This window comes from Ambystoma mexicanum, chromosome 11, assembly GCF_040938575.1.
Source record: "Ambystoma mexicanum isolate Mex_15411 chromosome 11, UKY_AmexF1_1, whole genome shotgun sequence".
Lineage (NCBI taxonomy): Eukaryota > Metazoa > Chordata > Amphibia > Caudata > Ambystomatidae > Ambystoma > Ambystoma mexicanum.
The window spans coordinates 1,316,539,419-1,316,552,091 of record NC_090934.1 but is presented as its reverse complement, the minus strand read 5'-3'; the positions used below and the strand labels follow the sequence as shown (position 1 = coordinate 1,316,552,091).

At 43.6% G+C, this 12,673-nt stretch overlaps 1 protein-coding gene across 1 annotated transcript in view; it reads left to right on the top strand.

The window, feature by feature from the left end:
- The window catches only part of LYSMD2 (LysM domain containing 2), a 441,535-nt gene that overhangs the window by 169,859 nt on the left and 259,003 nt on the right, over positions 1-12,673 (top strand). Inside the window, exon 2 of the mRNA XM_069624819.1 lies at positions 6,024-6,361. Coding sequence (XP_069480920.1) covers positions 6,024-6,361 — 338 coding nt within the window. The remainder of the gene's footprint in view (positions 1-6,023; positions 6,362-12,673) is intronic.

The window sequence follows — 12,673 nt, the reverse complement described above, 5'->3', positions numbered from 1 at the left end:
TGTCATCCCGAATTCCTGGTCCATGGACTCCAGATCCTACAAAATGCCGCTGTGTGTTTAGCACTGAATGCTCCTAATCGGTTCTCTGCTGTGCTTTTACTGGCCAAACTTCATTGGCTTCCTGTTAAAAGCTGGATAAGATTCAAGGCACTTTGTATTACACATCGTGCTTTTTCCCACACTGGGCCCTCTTTGTTTCAATTTAAACTGACACGATATCTCCCCACTCGCTCTCTGCGGTCATCTTCTGCCAACCCGCTGCAAGTGCCTCATTTTCATAAAGCCTGTGCTGGTTTGCACTCCTTTTAGGTATTAGCCCCAACATTATGGATCCCCCTTAAGGCTGTCCTGAGAGCGATCCCAGACCATCTGTGCTTTCTTAGAGCACCTACGGCGTGTTTGTTCTGAGACAGGGGAGGGCACCTCTGGCTTTTTTCTTACTTGATGGCTAGAGCCAGATGCCTTTGCGGCCTTGGCTTGCGCTAAATAAATTGTATGACATTACATTACTGGAGTAATCCTCTCCTCCACTCTTAAAAGTGCCAAACTCTCTTAAAAGTGCCAAAGGCATGCGTGGGAGTGCTAGGCACGGAAGGTTGTTTCTTTTTCAAATAATTGCAAACCAGATACTTTTATTATGCTAACTATATCCTACTTGGCAAAGACCATTATGTGTTAACTTTATATGAGTAAAAGACTGTCCTGCAACTCCATTCCTAAAATATTAAGTTGTTACTGTAAAACACTGCATTTTCTTCATGTTTTTCAATAACGTTGAGGTTGCTGTGTATACATCTTCATCTGTTGGGGTAAAGTGCATCATATTGATGAGTGAACACTTGAAAATGTTCATGATCAACTGGCTAAATGCATTTGATGGCAAAACTAGTGCTGTGACCAGCTGGTTGCATACATATTTGCAACTTGTGCTCAACCCAGGAGCTGATACCAAACTCCTTGACATTCAATCTTACTGCTTTGTTATTTTATGCCAGCTACCCTGAAAGTGATATGGCCACAAACTACAAAATTCCAGTGATGGATTGCCTTTGTGGGTGGGACCAGATTGATATGGAAATGGTTATTTCTCCTCTGTAAAGGGGGCAGTGAGCTAAAACGTAGTTGTGGACCCTCCTGAGTGGAAGAAATTCCATAGAACAGGTTATTTGAGTTAAGTTCATCCTCCGCAAAAAGGGCTTCCACACTCATGTTTAATCCTGTACAATATTCACTCTGCTTAATCTCTTCCTTTCTTTCCCCCTACATAATGTGAGAAACCTGAAGGTGTCTCACCTGCTAGTCCCCGGGGATCTGTCATCCAGGTGGCCAGGACACAGCCATTGCTTTTGCATCCAGCTCCTGGACCAGTGTGGGAGGATCACCTGGATGGAGGGGGTCTTTGGGGAGTGGACGTGGGACACTGGCACCAGATAACGAGACGCGCTATCCCCTTCCCTGTAAAACTGTACCCCATCCTAGCAGGTAGGAAGTCTAGGGACTAAACCGCCCGCCCCCTTTTTTCGACACAAACACTTTCTCACGGACATCTCACTTTGAGGGAAAATTGGCTAACACCAGAGCCGTATACCTGACATTTCCCACTACAATGGTCAGGCAGGGAAAGGCAATTACTGATCATTACACACCCCTGACTTCTTCACAATTCTGCACACGGATAAAAGGAGGAGCATGAAAGCACATTCTGAGGAAGGCAAAGCACATGAGGAAGCAGCAGTTCCAAGATGGCAGTTCAATACAAGGCGGAAGATGGCGAGACCGAAGAGGATTGCAAGGGGGGAAGTGCCCTTGACCTTTTCACCGAAAGACTATCTTTCATGAGCCTTCGAGAATAGGAATTGTAAAACCTGGAATTAAAGCTGAAGAATCCTGTATTGTGTGTCGGAGGTTCCCGGGGCTCTCCCATGTCGATAGTCAGGGCAGGGCGAGGCGTTTGCCACCATGGTACTGTCATTGGCTCCTACAACAAAGCAGCTCCAGTGAAGTCAGCACAACCGGTGTGTTGGTGAGACTGATACCAGACCTGTTTGTGTGGAAACCACGGTTGCAAGCGGCAACATTGTATAAAGAAAATTTAAGAGAACAACGTATAAAGTATATGTGGCAAGCATTGCAAAAATAATTGAAACAGCAGAAGAGTAACTGAACTTTGAAGCTAAGATATGATACCGTAGGCGTAGACTGAGTGGTCCGGCATCACGTGGGTGCTCATTTGAAAGTCTCTGGTATACAACTGAAAGGTAACAAACGTTAAAAGAAAAGGAATTGTGAAATCAAAGTGTTCCTGCAACGGCTCAAGCAAACCCTCTGCACGTTCGAAAGTTTTTGATACTTGATGTAAAATTGACATTGGTCCGAGCCCGGCTGATGGAGACTAATTGTGTTAAAGGGATCTGAGCCTGGCTGAGGGGGATCCGGGGTGAACCGTGGGTCACCCAAAAAAGGAATAGCCTATGAACATTGAATAGAAGGGATCTGATCCCGGATGAGAGTGATCCAAAGTGACGAACATTGTGCTAAAGGGATCTGAGCCGAGCTGAGGGGGATCCCGGGGGAATAGTGAATCACCTAAAGTGAATACTTGTGAGAATCTAAAGAAGAAAGGAACTTATTGTTTATTTGGTTACATCAGGCCCTCGAGGTGAAGAGACTTTGAGAACAAGGAGACTTGTGCGCCGAAGGCCCTGATGCCATTGCTTGAACTGTATCCTCGTGCTAAAGAAGCCAGAGATTGTGCTACACTCGAGTGAACTGCCTTATCCTGTTCTGAAAACGTTGGAAAGGGAGGCCAACAGCCTGAACATCCTGACATATCATTTGGAACACTTTCCTTTCCATAACCTTGTTTCCCCACACTATTTGTATTTAGAGGTAAGGATTGGCAATAGTTTTCTTTTAGCATAGGCCCTTTTATTTTGACAAGACATGACTAGGACTGCGCTAATATTATATGATGTTCATAGCTTGCTCCAATCTGTAGATTTAGGATTAGATAGGTGTTTATCACACCCTTTTTTGAAGTTCAATAAACACCCTTGAACTGTGGTCCCATGTGTCTGTCTTACTGTTGATGCCATGCCTTCCTTACAATAATGAGTACATAGAGCTAACTAGATTTGTACTCAAAGGTGTGATCAATAGTTCCATGTAGTCTGCACATCTACAGATCCACTGCAATAACATACACTGTGGTTAACCCACAGAGCTCGCTTTGCTCTATGATTATGATTGCAATATGAAATGATAACTGTAGGAAATAACTGGCCAATCCAGAGGCTTGCAACGCAAGTAGAACATGCAAGTAGCTGCCTGCATTTCATGCTGGGTGCTGACCCTCTGCCCAGCCCTCACCCTGTCCTTGAAGGCAGTGCCCCCAGTCCTCCACTGTAGTGCCACACCTCGAAACACACTTACCTAAGCACCTACCACCTCACCTCCAGGTCCTGAAAATAGTTATTTCCAATAGCAAACATATGGGTAATATAATTTAAGGGAAGGATGAATTGCGCAAAGCCTGATTTCCCTTAAAAACGAACAAGAAAAGTATCAGCACCCCAGATGGCATTTCCGAGGGCTAATATCGATAGATACTGCTTTCATGGGTGTGCAAGGCTGGAATGCTGAGCTTGGGCCAAACTGGCTCTTGATTGAGGACCATTAGCGGCCTTGCCCCCGCCCCACCTTCTAAAGTGGTAGTAAACGCTATATTGAGAACAGTGGCTATCAGTGATCGGCAAGAGTCATCTTGTCCACCGAAAGTTGACAATTACCCCACCTGCTGCAACACTATACTAAATACTCAGTTTCCAGCTAATTGTGAACTTTTTGATTTATGCAACTTCTACCTACACAGCAAAGGATAGAGCCAGCATACCTTATACAGGACCACAGCCTTGTACTGAAAATGGTTTTCCAAGCTTTTTTTAATCCTATCTATTTATTTGTGCGCATCCATGCAGCTTACCGTTGCATTTTACAGACGCTCAGCTCACTAATGTCTTACTTCAGCGGTACACAAAAATGCTGTGTTGTTGCTCATATTCTTTCTTCGGTACAAATAACCTCTGGTGACAGTAAACTATGAATACAACATTACTAAACAAATTAGTTTGATAGTCAAGAATATTTTAATTAGCAAACTCTGCCAATACATTTTTGATAACTAATGTATGCCTTGAATCCTGCATCCTGTCAGACCATATGCAATTGCATCTACTCATACTATTTTGCTTTATCATTTTTGCATTTATCTCTGAAGTGATTGCGAGGCAACATGGTGGTATGCTACAAAACAAAGAACAAATGTCGAGCAGTTTTTACATCTCTTCATTAAAATGATAATTCATTTAAGATAGGAACTTGGCTTAATGCTATGGCCGGTGAGTTAGAACAAGCAGTGGAGCCGTGTTGTTGCAGGACCATAGTGGCAATGTTGTAATTTTGAAACTGCCTATGTATGTTCTGGGCTGTTTGTAAATAATAAATTCGCAGCCTTTCTCAGGATTCAAAAAATGTCATTTTATTTATTGGGCTTTCTTTGTGTTTTTATCCCACCCTTGCTCGGGGTCCCCAGTCACTTGCTCACCATGTAATGGCTTATTATGTAACCCAGGGAAGATCACTTCTTCTTTTTCTTTTTCCCCCCCGATTCCCCTGATTTGTCCCTGGTTTTACCAGGTGTCTCTGCCTGCATGTCTCTGTGCCTGCATATCCTTAAAGTGCTGAAAATGCACTTGTTCCAATTCGCCTTCGGCCTACTTGCAGGCCTGATGTTGCAACCGGCCCTCCCTCCCTTAGGCAGCTTCTTCCGGGGTCTGAAGCAGCTTTGCTGCTTGCAGTGCACAATAAAAACACCTAGTTAAATAAATACAATAAATCAATTCCTCTTCCGCTGTCTGCTTGGCACAGCTCATTTTCTATTCCCCTGCAGGTCTCAACACCCCTCCTTAAAAGTATTCTCTCCATTTTATGCCCAATTGTTTTACTGTTTCAAAGTCTCTTCACCCAACAGCCCCGCCTATTCACGCTTCCTTGCCCCTTCATCCTTTCCTATCTTTAACCAATCCTTAGCAGATTTCCTTAGTCAAAGTCTCAAACTCTCACATTTTGCTGCCTCTAGACATCTGTTTTTTTTTAAAATCATGACCAATTTACAGTGTGATATTCTGTGTGTGAAGATAGGATTAACTGGGATACCATCAAGTCGTTGAGGATATTCTTAGCACGTCAATTGGCAGAAAAGCACTAGTTTGATACATAATCACTTCCTTCCACGCACTTGCTATACATAAAAGGTATGACTCTATGCTTTCCATGGAATCATCACAATGTGTACATACATCCGTTCTGAGCTATTGGAATAAATACATGCGTGGGTTATTTAAATCATGGTAAAGGACCACCAATGGCGCAATGCAGTGTTGGGCAACTCTGGTCTTTGAGCTTTCAAAACTTTTTGGGTTATCAGAAAAAAACACTGATTATGTGAATGAGTTCACATTTGAATCCAATCAGTGAAAATGGAGCTCCTAAATATTCATGGTGAATGTCTTAAAAACCTGACCTGCTTGCAGCCCTCGAATTTCCTTAGTTATGTACCCGTGGCGTAATGCCCAAATTCTTGATTGTGAAACTTCAAATTATTATCTACCAGCGTACCACTTAGGAATTATATTGGTTCATGTGACCAATTGCTTTTTCTGTTCTCGTTATGACAAGATGTTCCAAAATGTTTTGCTACAGTTCACATTGTTTTTAGTGGCAGCATGTGATATTTTGGATCAACTTGTGACTTTTCCCATGTTTGAGAAAATTAGCTCACATCCTTGCGATCGTGTTAAGAATCTGGGTGAGCACATTCCTTTTGTGCAATTAACCTCTGCTCATAGTGGTTTGTTTTTAAGGTGTGCAACATATTGCAAACTAATTTCTATGGCCCCACTATTAATATATCTTTTGTAAGGGGCTGTTCACTTAATCCTCTTTCTTTCTCATTTGTTTTCTAGATGGAGCAAATCAAAAGAGCTAATAAACTGTTCACTAGTGACTGTATATTTCTACGCAAAACATTGCATATCCCAGTTATATCGGATAAGAAGTTACTCTTCAATGGACTAAACTCATTGGACTCTCCCGATGGTGAAACGTTAGACAGCTGTCTTTCTCGGGACGAAGAACCATTATCCCCTCCACAAGACAGCATGTCCTCTCTGAGCCCTGAAGGACCTGGCAACCAACCCACAGAACCAGAAGAGCTGTCTGCCAAAGATTTCCTACAGAGACTAGATTTTCAGATAAAATTGTCCAAGCAGGCAGCCAAGAAGCTAGAAGAGGAAGATACCAGGTAACTATTCTTTTCGTAGTGTTCGTTAACCTGTTTACACTGTTGGTACTCTGTGTGTAGCTGAACGTGTTTGTTTAGTGGGCCGTTTGCCTTTTCATTTGAAATGGCTGTTCCATGAGATATAAGTGTGTAACAGTCTGAATAGCCAAAAACTATTTTTCCCTTTTTAAAAGAGTTGTGTTCATTAGATATGAGCAACACCATATACTAGTTAGCTCTTAAAATATTCATGCCACATATTTTTAAAAGCCCCACAGTTTAAGTTGTTAAAATAATATAGATTGTATCTCATTACAAGAAAGTAATCATGGAGAGACCCCATCTGCATGAGCCTAGGAACTTAAATTAATCTATGTCTTTTTGGTCACTTTTATAACTGGACCATACCTTAATATGCTAGGCCCGTCAGTTTAAAACCCATACTCATCACTGCATTTTAAGTCTTGTTCATAAATGGATGCTTCTTGAATTATAAAATGTATTTTTTTAAGATCTTCTTTAAACCCGTTCACCTGAAAATGGAGATCATCACTGTGAATTCAAAATAATTTTCCCCCGTTTTGACCAGACTTTCCCTATCAGCCATCATAACCTCAAATCTGAATATTGACTTTACTTAGGAAGTGAAGATTCTTTCTCTCATTGAATAACTGCATTTTTCATAAATGTTAGTCCATTGAAATGCTTCCTCACCCAGTGGTGGTTTTACAAATTGTACTTTCCTTATTAATCAACAGAGGGAGCAGGTGTGCAGAGCCCATTTCTGTCGACATAAACATAAGCAGTGCTTGAAGACCATGGGCTCGATCCAAAGTGTCATTTTCATTTAAAATACATGTTCTATTAATTTTCGAGACCCCTGATATTTCCGCCTTCCATTTACAAGCAAGTGGTATATAGATGTCCTTGTAACTAGAGGTTTCTCTTTGATAACCTTAGAAGCCTTTTTATGCCCGCAGACAGATGCATATACAGAGACTCACCAGAGGATGTTTGTTTTCTGTGAGCGTATTGTTCTGACTCGATATTCCTGATTCTGCAATTAATTCGATTGACAAGGCTTGCAGCCCTTCTCCCACTGGACAAGCCTGTATGACATGGGTTTGTTTGCAATAGCGCTATATAATAATGAATTAATCATTTAGCAAAGTGTTTTATTTCCTGTGGGATTAGAAGCAGAAGTAGACTAAGGTCTGTCTTCATTTTGTTTTATTGCCATGATGGAAAATGAAAGGTAGTACAACCAATTATGACCAATGAATGGCTAGTAGCAGGTGCAAACTTTGAGACCTGCTCTGAGCTCAAGATGTTAACCGCAGGCTCATTACTATACACTGTTCTTCTGAGTTTTCTATTTGCATGGCAATCTGCTACAGTGATGTTGGGCAGGAACCGGGGTTTATGCTGACCTGTCTTGCGTGCTCAGCGCTACCTACGTCTGACATCAATGAACTTAGACCCCTCTCTGCACTAACTGTATTGTATGGTTAATCAATTGTGCATTGTAATACGTGTTTATTGTAGGAGTCTTTTAAAATCTATGAAAGCAAAGGGAATATACAGATAGTGTTTATGGGTAATTTAAGCAAAGCAGGATGTGTGTGGATCAAGGGGCATATCGGGCTACAAATCGACATGGTCAGCATCAGCGCTAGTCACTGAAGCATGGCCTGTTTGCTTGGGATCCCTCAAGCATGTTTCACTGCCTTGAATCGGCTCAATGCACGCCCTCTGTGAATCAATATTGCACTGATAATACACTTTTTTGTGGGAAAAGACAACGTCGGTGACCAAAGCCGGGTATACATATTGCTTTTGAGCAGGTAAGAGAGCTGAAAAGAAGAGTAGAGTCGTAGGCGTGTGGCAATGACTTAGTGGCGTATGGGAAGTGATGGAGCAAGAAATATGTGAAGGTAATGGAACAAAGGTATATGTCATGGGAAAACCTTACGGTTATGAAGACTGGTGAGACAAAAAAGCCTGCAATGTTTGGGATGAACAAAAGGCAATGCCGAATCAAAACACCATGTTGGAATCACAGATTAATCAAAACTTTGGGGATTATAATATATTGTCATGTAGTGGTTTATGCCTGATTTTTGCTGATTATTATTGCTGTAACAGCTGTCATCACTCAATTTAATGGTTTTGTCCAGTGCAGAGGTGAGGCCAGCAAGGGAATTTGTGTAGGCTAGGATTAGGGTAGAGGTCCTGTAATTTGCACATGCATCATGGGTCACAGCGCTTGTTTGTTTTGAGGGTCTGAATCTCACAAGTGAGATTGACACCTTCCCGCCTGCCCTCAATGTCCAAGCAGGATAGTGTTGGTCAAAAGGAGTCATGAGGGCAGCGTGAAAGTCACAAAAGGCATGGTCAGTGGAAGATGCATGAAGGACAAGGGAGAGATCCTCACATTAGTGGGTTAAGGAAGTCCTGTCTGAATTTCCTATTAGCCATTGAAGAGGAGAGGGGTGTGGAGTTAGTAGACTGTGTAGGGACCAAGATGTTAAAGTGAACAATGGAGTAATCGGAGGGTGAGGGTTGAAGGTAGATGTCGGAAGAGGAGAATGAATTAGAGTGAAAGACCAGGTTAAAACAGTTCCCACCAGAGTGGGTAAGTGGGTAATCTGTCCGTAAACGGAGTGGCCAAATAGCGAGTTAAGTTCAAAGTGTGTGGCTGCAGAGTGCTTGGGAAGGTAAATGTCATCCAACATGACAATGGGTATGTCAGAAGGAAATGACGCAAGGAGAAGCGTTAGATCAGGGAAGGAGTTGAGAGGAGGGGGGGCGGGAGCAATAGAGAGCCAAGACAGTGAGAGGATTAGGAGGGGGAAGTTGAATAGTTTGTTTGTTTGTTTATTTAATATAGCGCAAAACCAAACCCGCAGGTAGCCGGGCGCAAACATTACAAGAATACTTGAGAACTTGGTTACAGTGACAAACACAGAAGTAAGCGGTAGGAGCAGATTCAGAAACATTATAGATTGCAGGTGTTGGACAGTTAATGCCAGATATTGGAAACAGAAAGAGAGTGGAAGGTGGTACAGTTCAGTGAGGTGTGCAGTAAGAGAGAACTAGTGCGGTTGATTGTCAAGTGTTGGAAGCAAGAAGGAGCTGAGTGGTGGTCAGCCGCAGTTTGTAGCTGGGTACTGGCAGTGGGGGTAGGGGTACCTAGGGACAAGTTAGCAGGGCATAGTCAAGAGGGTGTCTCTCAGGCGAATGGAAATGTTGCGGAGGGGGATCACCTTAGATGTCGTTAGATCGTAGCCATAAGAGTGCCTTGCGTCTGAGACTTGGGTAAGGTTGGTCCTTTCTGAGTTCTAGGGGGAGTTTGTTCCAAGTTTGGGCCGCTGTGACTGGAAAGCTGGCGCCGCCAGCTGTGCTTTTTTTATATCTGGGCACCAGCAGGGTGAAGGCGTTAGATATTCTTGTGGGGCGATTAGAGGTTCTTTTGTTATAGTGGTATATTCAAAAGAGAAAGAGGTGATGTGGTGATATCAGACAGGGTAGGGGGCAGTGTTGAGTCCCTTATTGATAAGCAACCCCACACTGCCACCCTTCCCAGCAGGTTGAGGAGAGTGGGAGGAGATGGCAGAGTTAGTGTGTAGGACTGCAAGTGTAGCAGTTTCACAGATGCCTCAAGAATACACCAACTCTTGAAGATAATTTCAATAGTTTTTATTAAGAAATTGATAAGGGGCTCGCTAAGGGCCATCCCTCTGTTTCTCATCTGGCGTGGGGGGGTTCCTTACGTTGCCCAGGAGTCCCTCAACTGCAGTTGGTCTCTAGAGATCAGTAACCCATACGGTCTAAAATTCTGCCCGTCTGAGATGACATAAGGGCAAACACCCTTCTTATCGATCGCCCTCTATGAGCATTCTAGATGTTTCCTAACCTAGGTCCACAATACAGTTCAGTATAAGAATGGGTGCTTTCAAGACATTTGGTCCCACTGGCTCCTTCCCTTTAACACCCTTGTACTCCTCACCCCGTTTCTCTATCCTTCCATTACCTTCCTTCTATTTTCCTCCTCTTCTTCCTCCCACTTTTCTTTGTCTCTCCTTCTCTGGCTCTTCCCTTCTGTCCCTCTGTTTTCTCTCTTCCTACTCCTCTCTGCTCTCTATCACTAATCTATCTTCTCCACCCATCTACTACTCCCTCTACTCTCCACACTAGTCCTACTCTCCCCCCTCCAGACTGCCACTCTCCACGCTACCTCTACCCTCCTTTCACTCCCCCAGTCACATTCGACTTCCCTTTTGTTGCCCCCTACTATCCTTCTCTCACTCATTGCATGCACACTCATATGCAAGAACTGCTTTCTCCCACCAACCAATACCTCACCTTGTACGCTCTTAAAGCAATCACCCTCCACTATCCTAGGTGTCATCTTTCCTCCGCTTGGTCTGTTGCTCTGCCTTCTCCTCCCCTTACCGAACAACCTACTCCTTCCTGTTTCCTGTCCCACTTTTTATCCTACCCTATCCCCCTCCATTATCTTACTGCCTCACCTTGTTCCTCGGAGCAACTGCTGACTTTTCTTTCCCTTAGGGATGTTGTTACAAGCATGCAAAAACATAAAATGGGCTTTCGACCCCACGCCCTTTTTGTCTGTAGGTCTGCCGGTAATCTGGAATAGCGGCCGACCCTCAACACAAGTAATGTCCCGGTTCGTATGGCGCCAAATGTTTTGGGTGCTGGCTGGATATGTGGAACACTCTGCATCCCTGTTGAGGGTGAAATGCAAGTCTGTGTCATGTTAGAGCACTGGGATTGCTGCTTTTCTTCCGGTTCAGTTACTCTCTGTATCTCTCCGGGTTGGGTTGCATGCTCTCTCTTCCACCTCCAGGTCTTCTGGGGAATGTAGTCCTACTGGACAAACAAAGAGACTGGCCAGCATTGTGCAATAGAGGTATGGGGAAATAAACTGTGCTACTCATTTGTCAAATAGACACATATAGAAGGGACAAGAACTGTCCCCTCCCACCCCCCAACTCCCACACCGTACCTCTCGGGTAGGACTGGCTCTGTAGGCCTCCCTCCCCATGCGAGTTGTCCCTGACCCTGTCACAAGAGTCATGAGGGGAGATTCAAGTTACTGTGATAGCTAGAAGTTTAGGGTGATTAGAATTGAAGCGGACAGTGATGTAGGAAGATCTGTTGGCTATGCTACTTTGCAAGCCTGACTAGTAGGGGTTACATTGTGTGTCTCATTAGACCAAAACGCTAAACTTGAGTATCAATGGACATTTTGCATCAGAAGATGGCAATGAATTATGGTTTGGAGCTATACTAATTTAATATTTATCTTAAACCTCCGATTATGGTTCTGTGTTCCTTTGCCGATAATTTAATGTACATCGAAAACACGAATAGAATTGTTTATTTTTTTTATTTTAGGTTTCGGGGGATCCCCCAAACCCGCTATTCCCTATATTTGTATCCATACCCCAACCCTCTCCCTACCCCTTTTATCCCCTTACCCCCCTGATATTTTTCACGTAGCTTTTTCGATGTACATTTTTTGTTAAAAAAATACTTTGAACAAACTCCCGTCGGTAAAACAACACTATACCTAGGATTATATCCATTGCTGAGTTTCAAGTGTTGGGGACATTTGCTGTCATGTTATAATTTCAAGAGATCTGACTGCCTAATTTAGGCGTCTTGACGGTTCTGATTTGGGCCCAGGAGGAAGAGGAGGCAGCTTGGCGTATCTCTGCAATGCAGGGTTTGAAACGACTTCCACTTGCCTAAATACGAAAGGAAAGTGAGACGAGCTGAGAATTTCTAAGGAGGGCAGTAGAAACAACAAAACAAGAATTGTGGCAAATGGTGACCAAAGGTTCATTGCTGGATTCTAGAAATTCTGATCATATCCTCTCCAAGGACACGTGGATGCGATTCTTTCAGTCTCTATATGCCATGGAGCCAGTAACCTGCAATTTTGCGAGGCACGATTATGTACAAATAATGTCCAAGCAGTCATCTTCTGAAGCAGATAGCGATGAGTTTTCTATGACATTGCGAATGTGGAATTATTGAATTACCAAAAAATCGATATAGCTCTGGGACTCGATAGTTTGCCCGCGGGGGTCAAGGGTGCGGGTGTCTGCGCCGGTAGGGTGTGCTGTGGCCTATATTGCTCACCATCTGTTGCCTATCGTGCTGCATCCTGGTGCCCTGCCCCCTCCCAAACACTTACATCGACTTCTATCTCCCGCAAGGGTGTAGCCCTCGTGGGTCAAGGGTGTAGCCCTCGTGGGTCAAGGGCGCAGACTTTTCCGCCTCTAGGGTGTTTGCGTCAGGAAG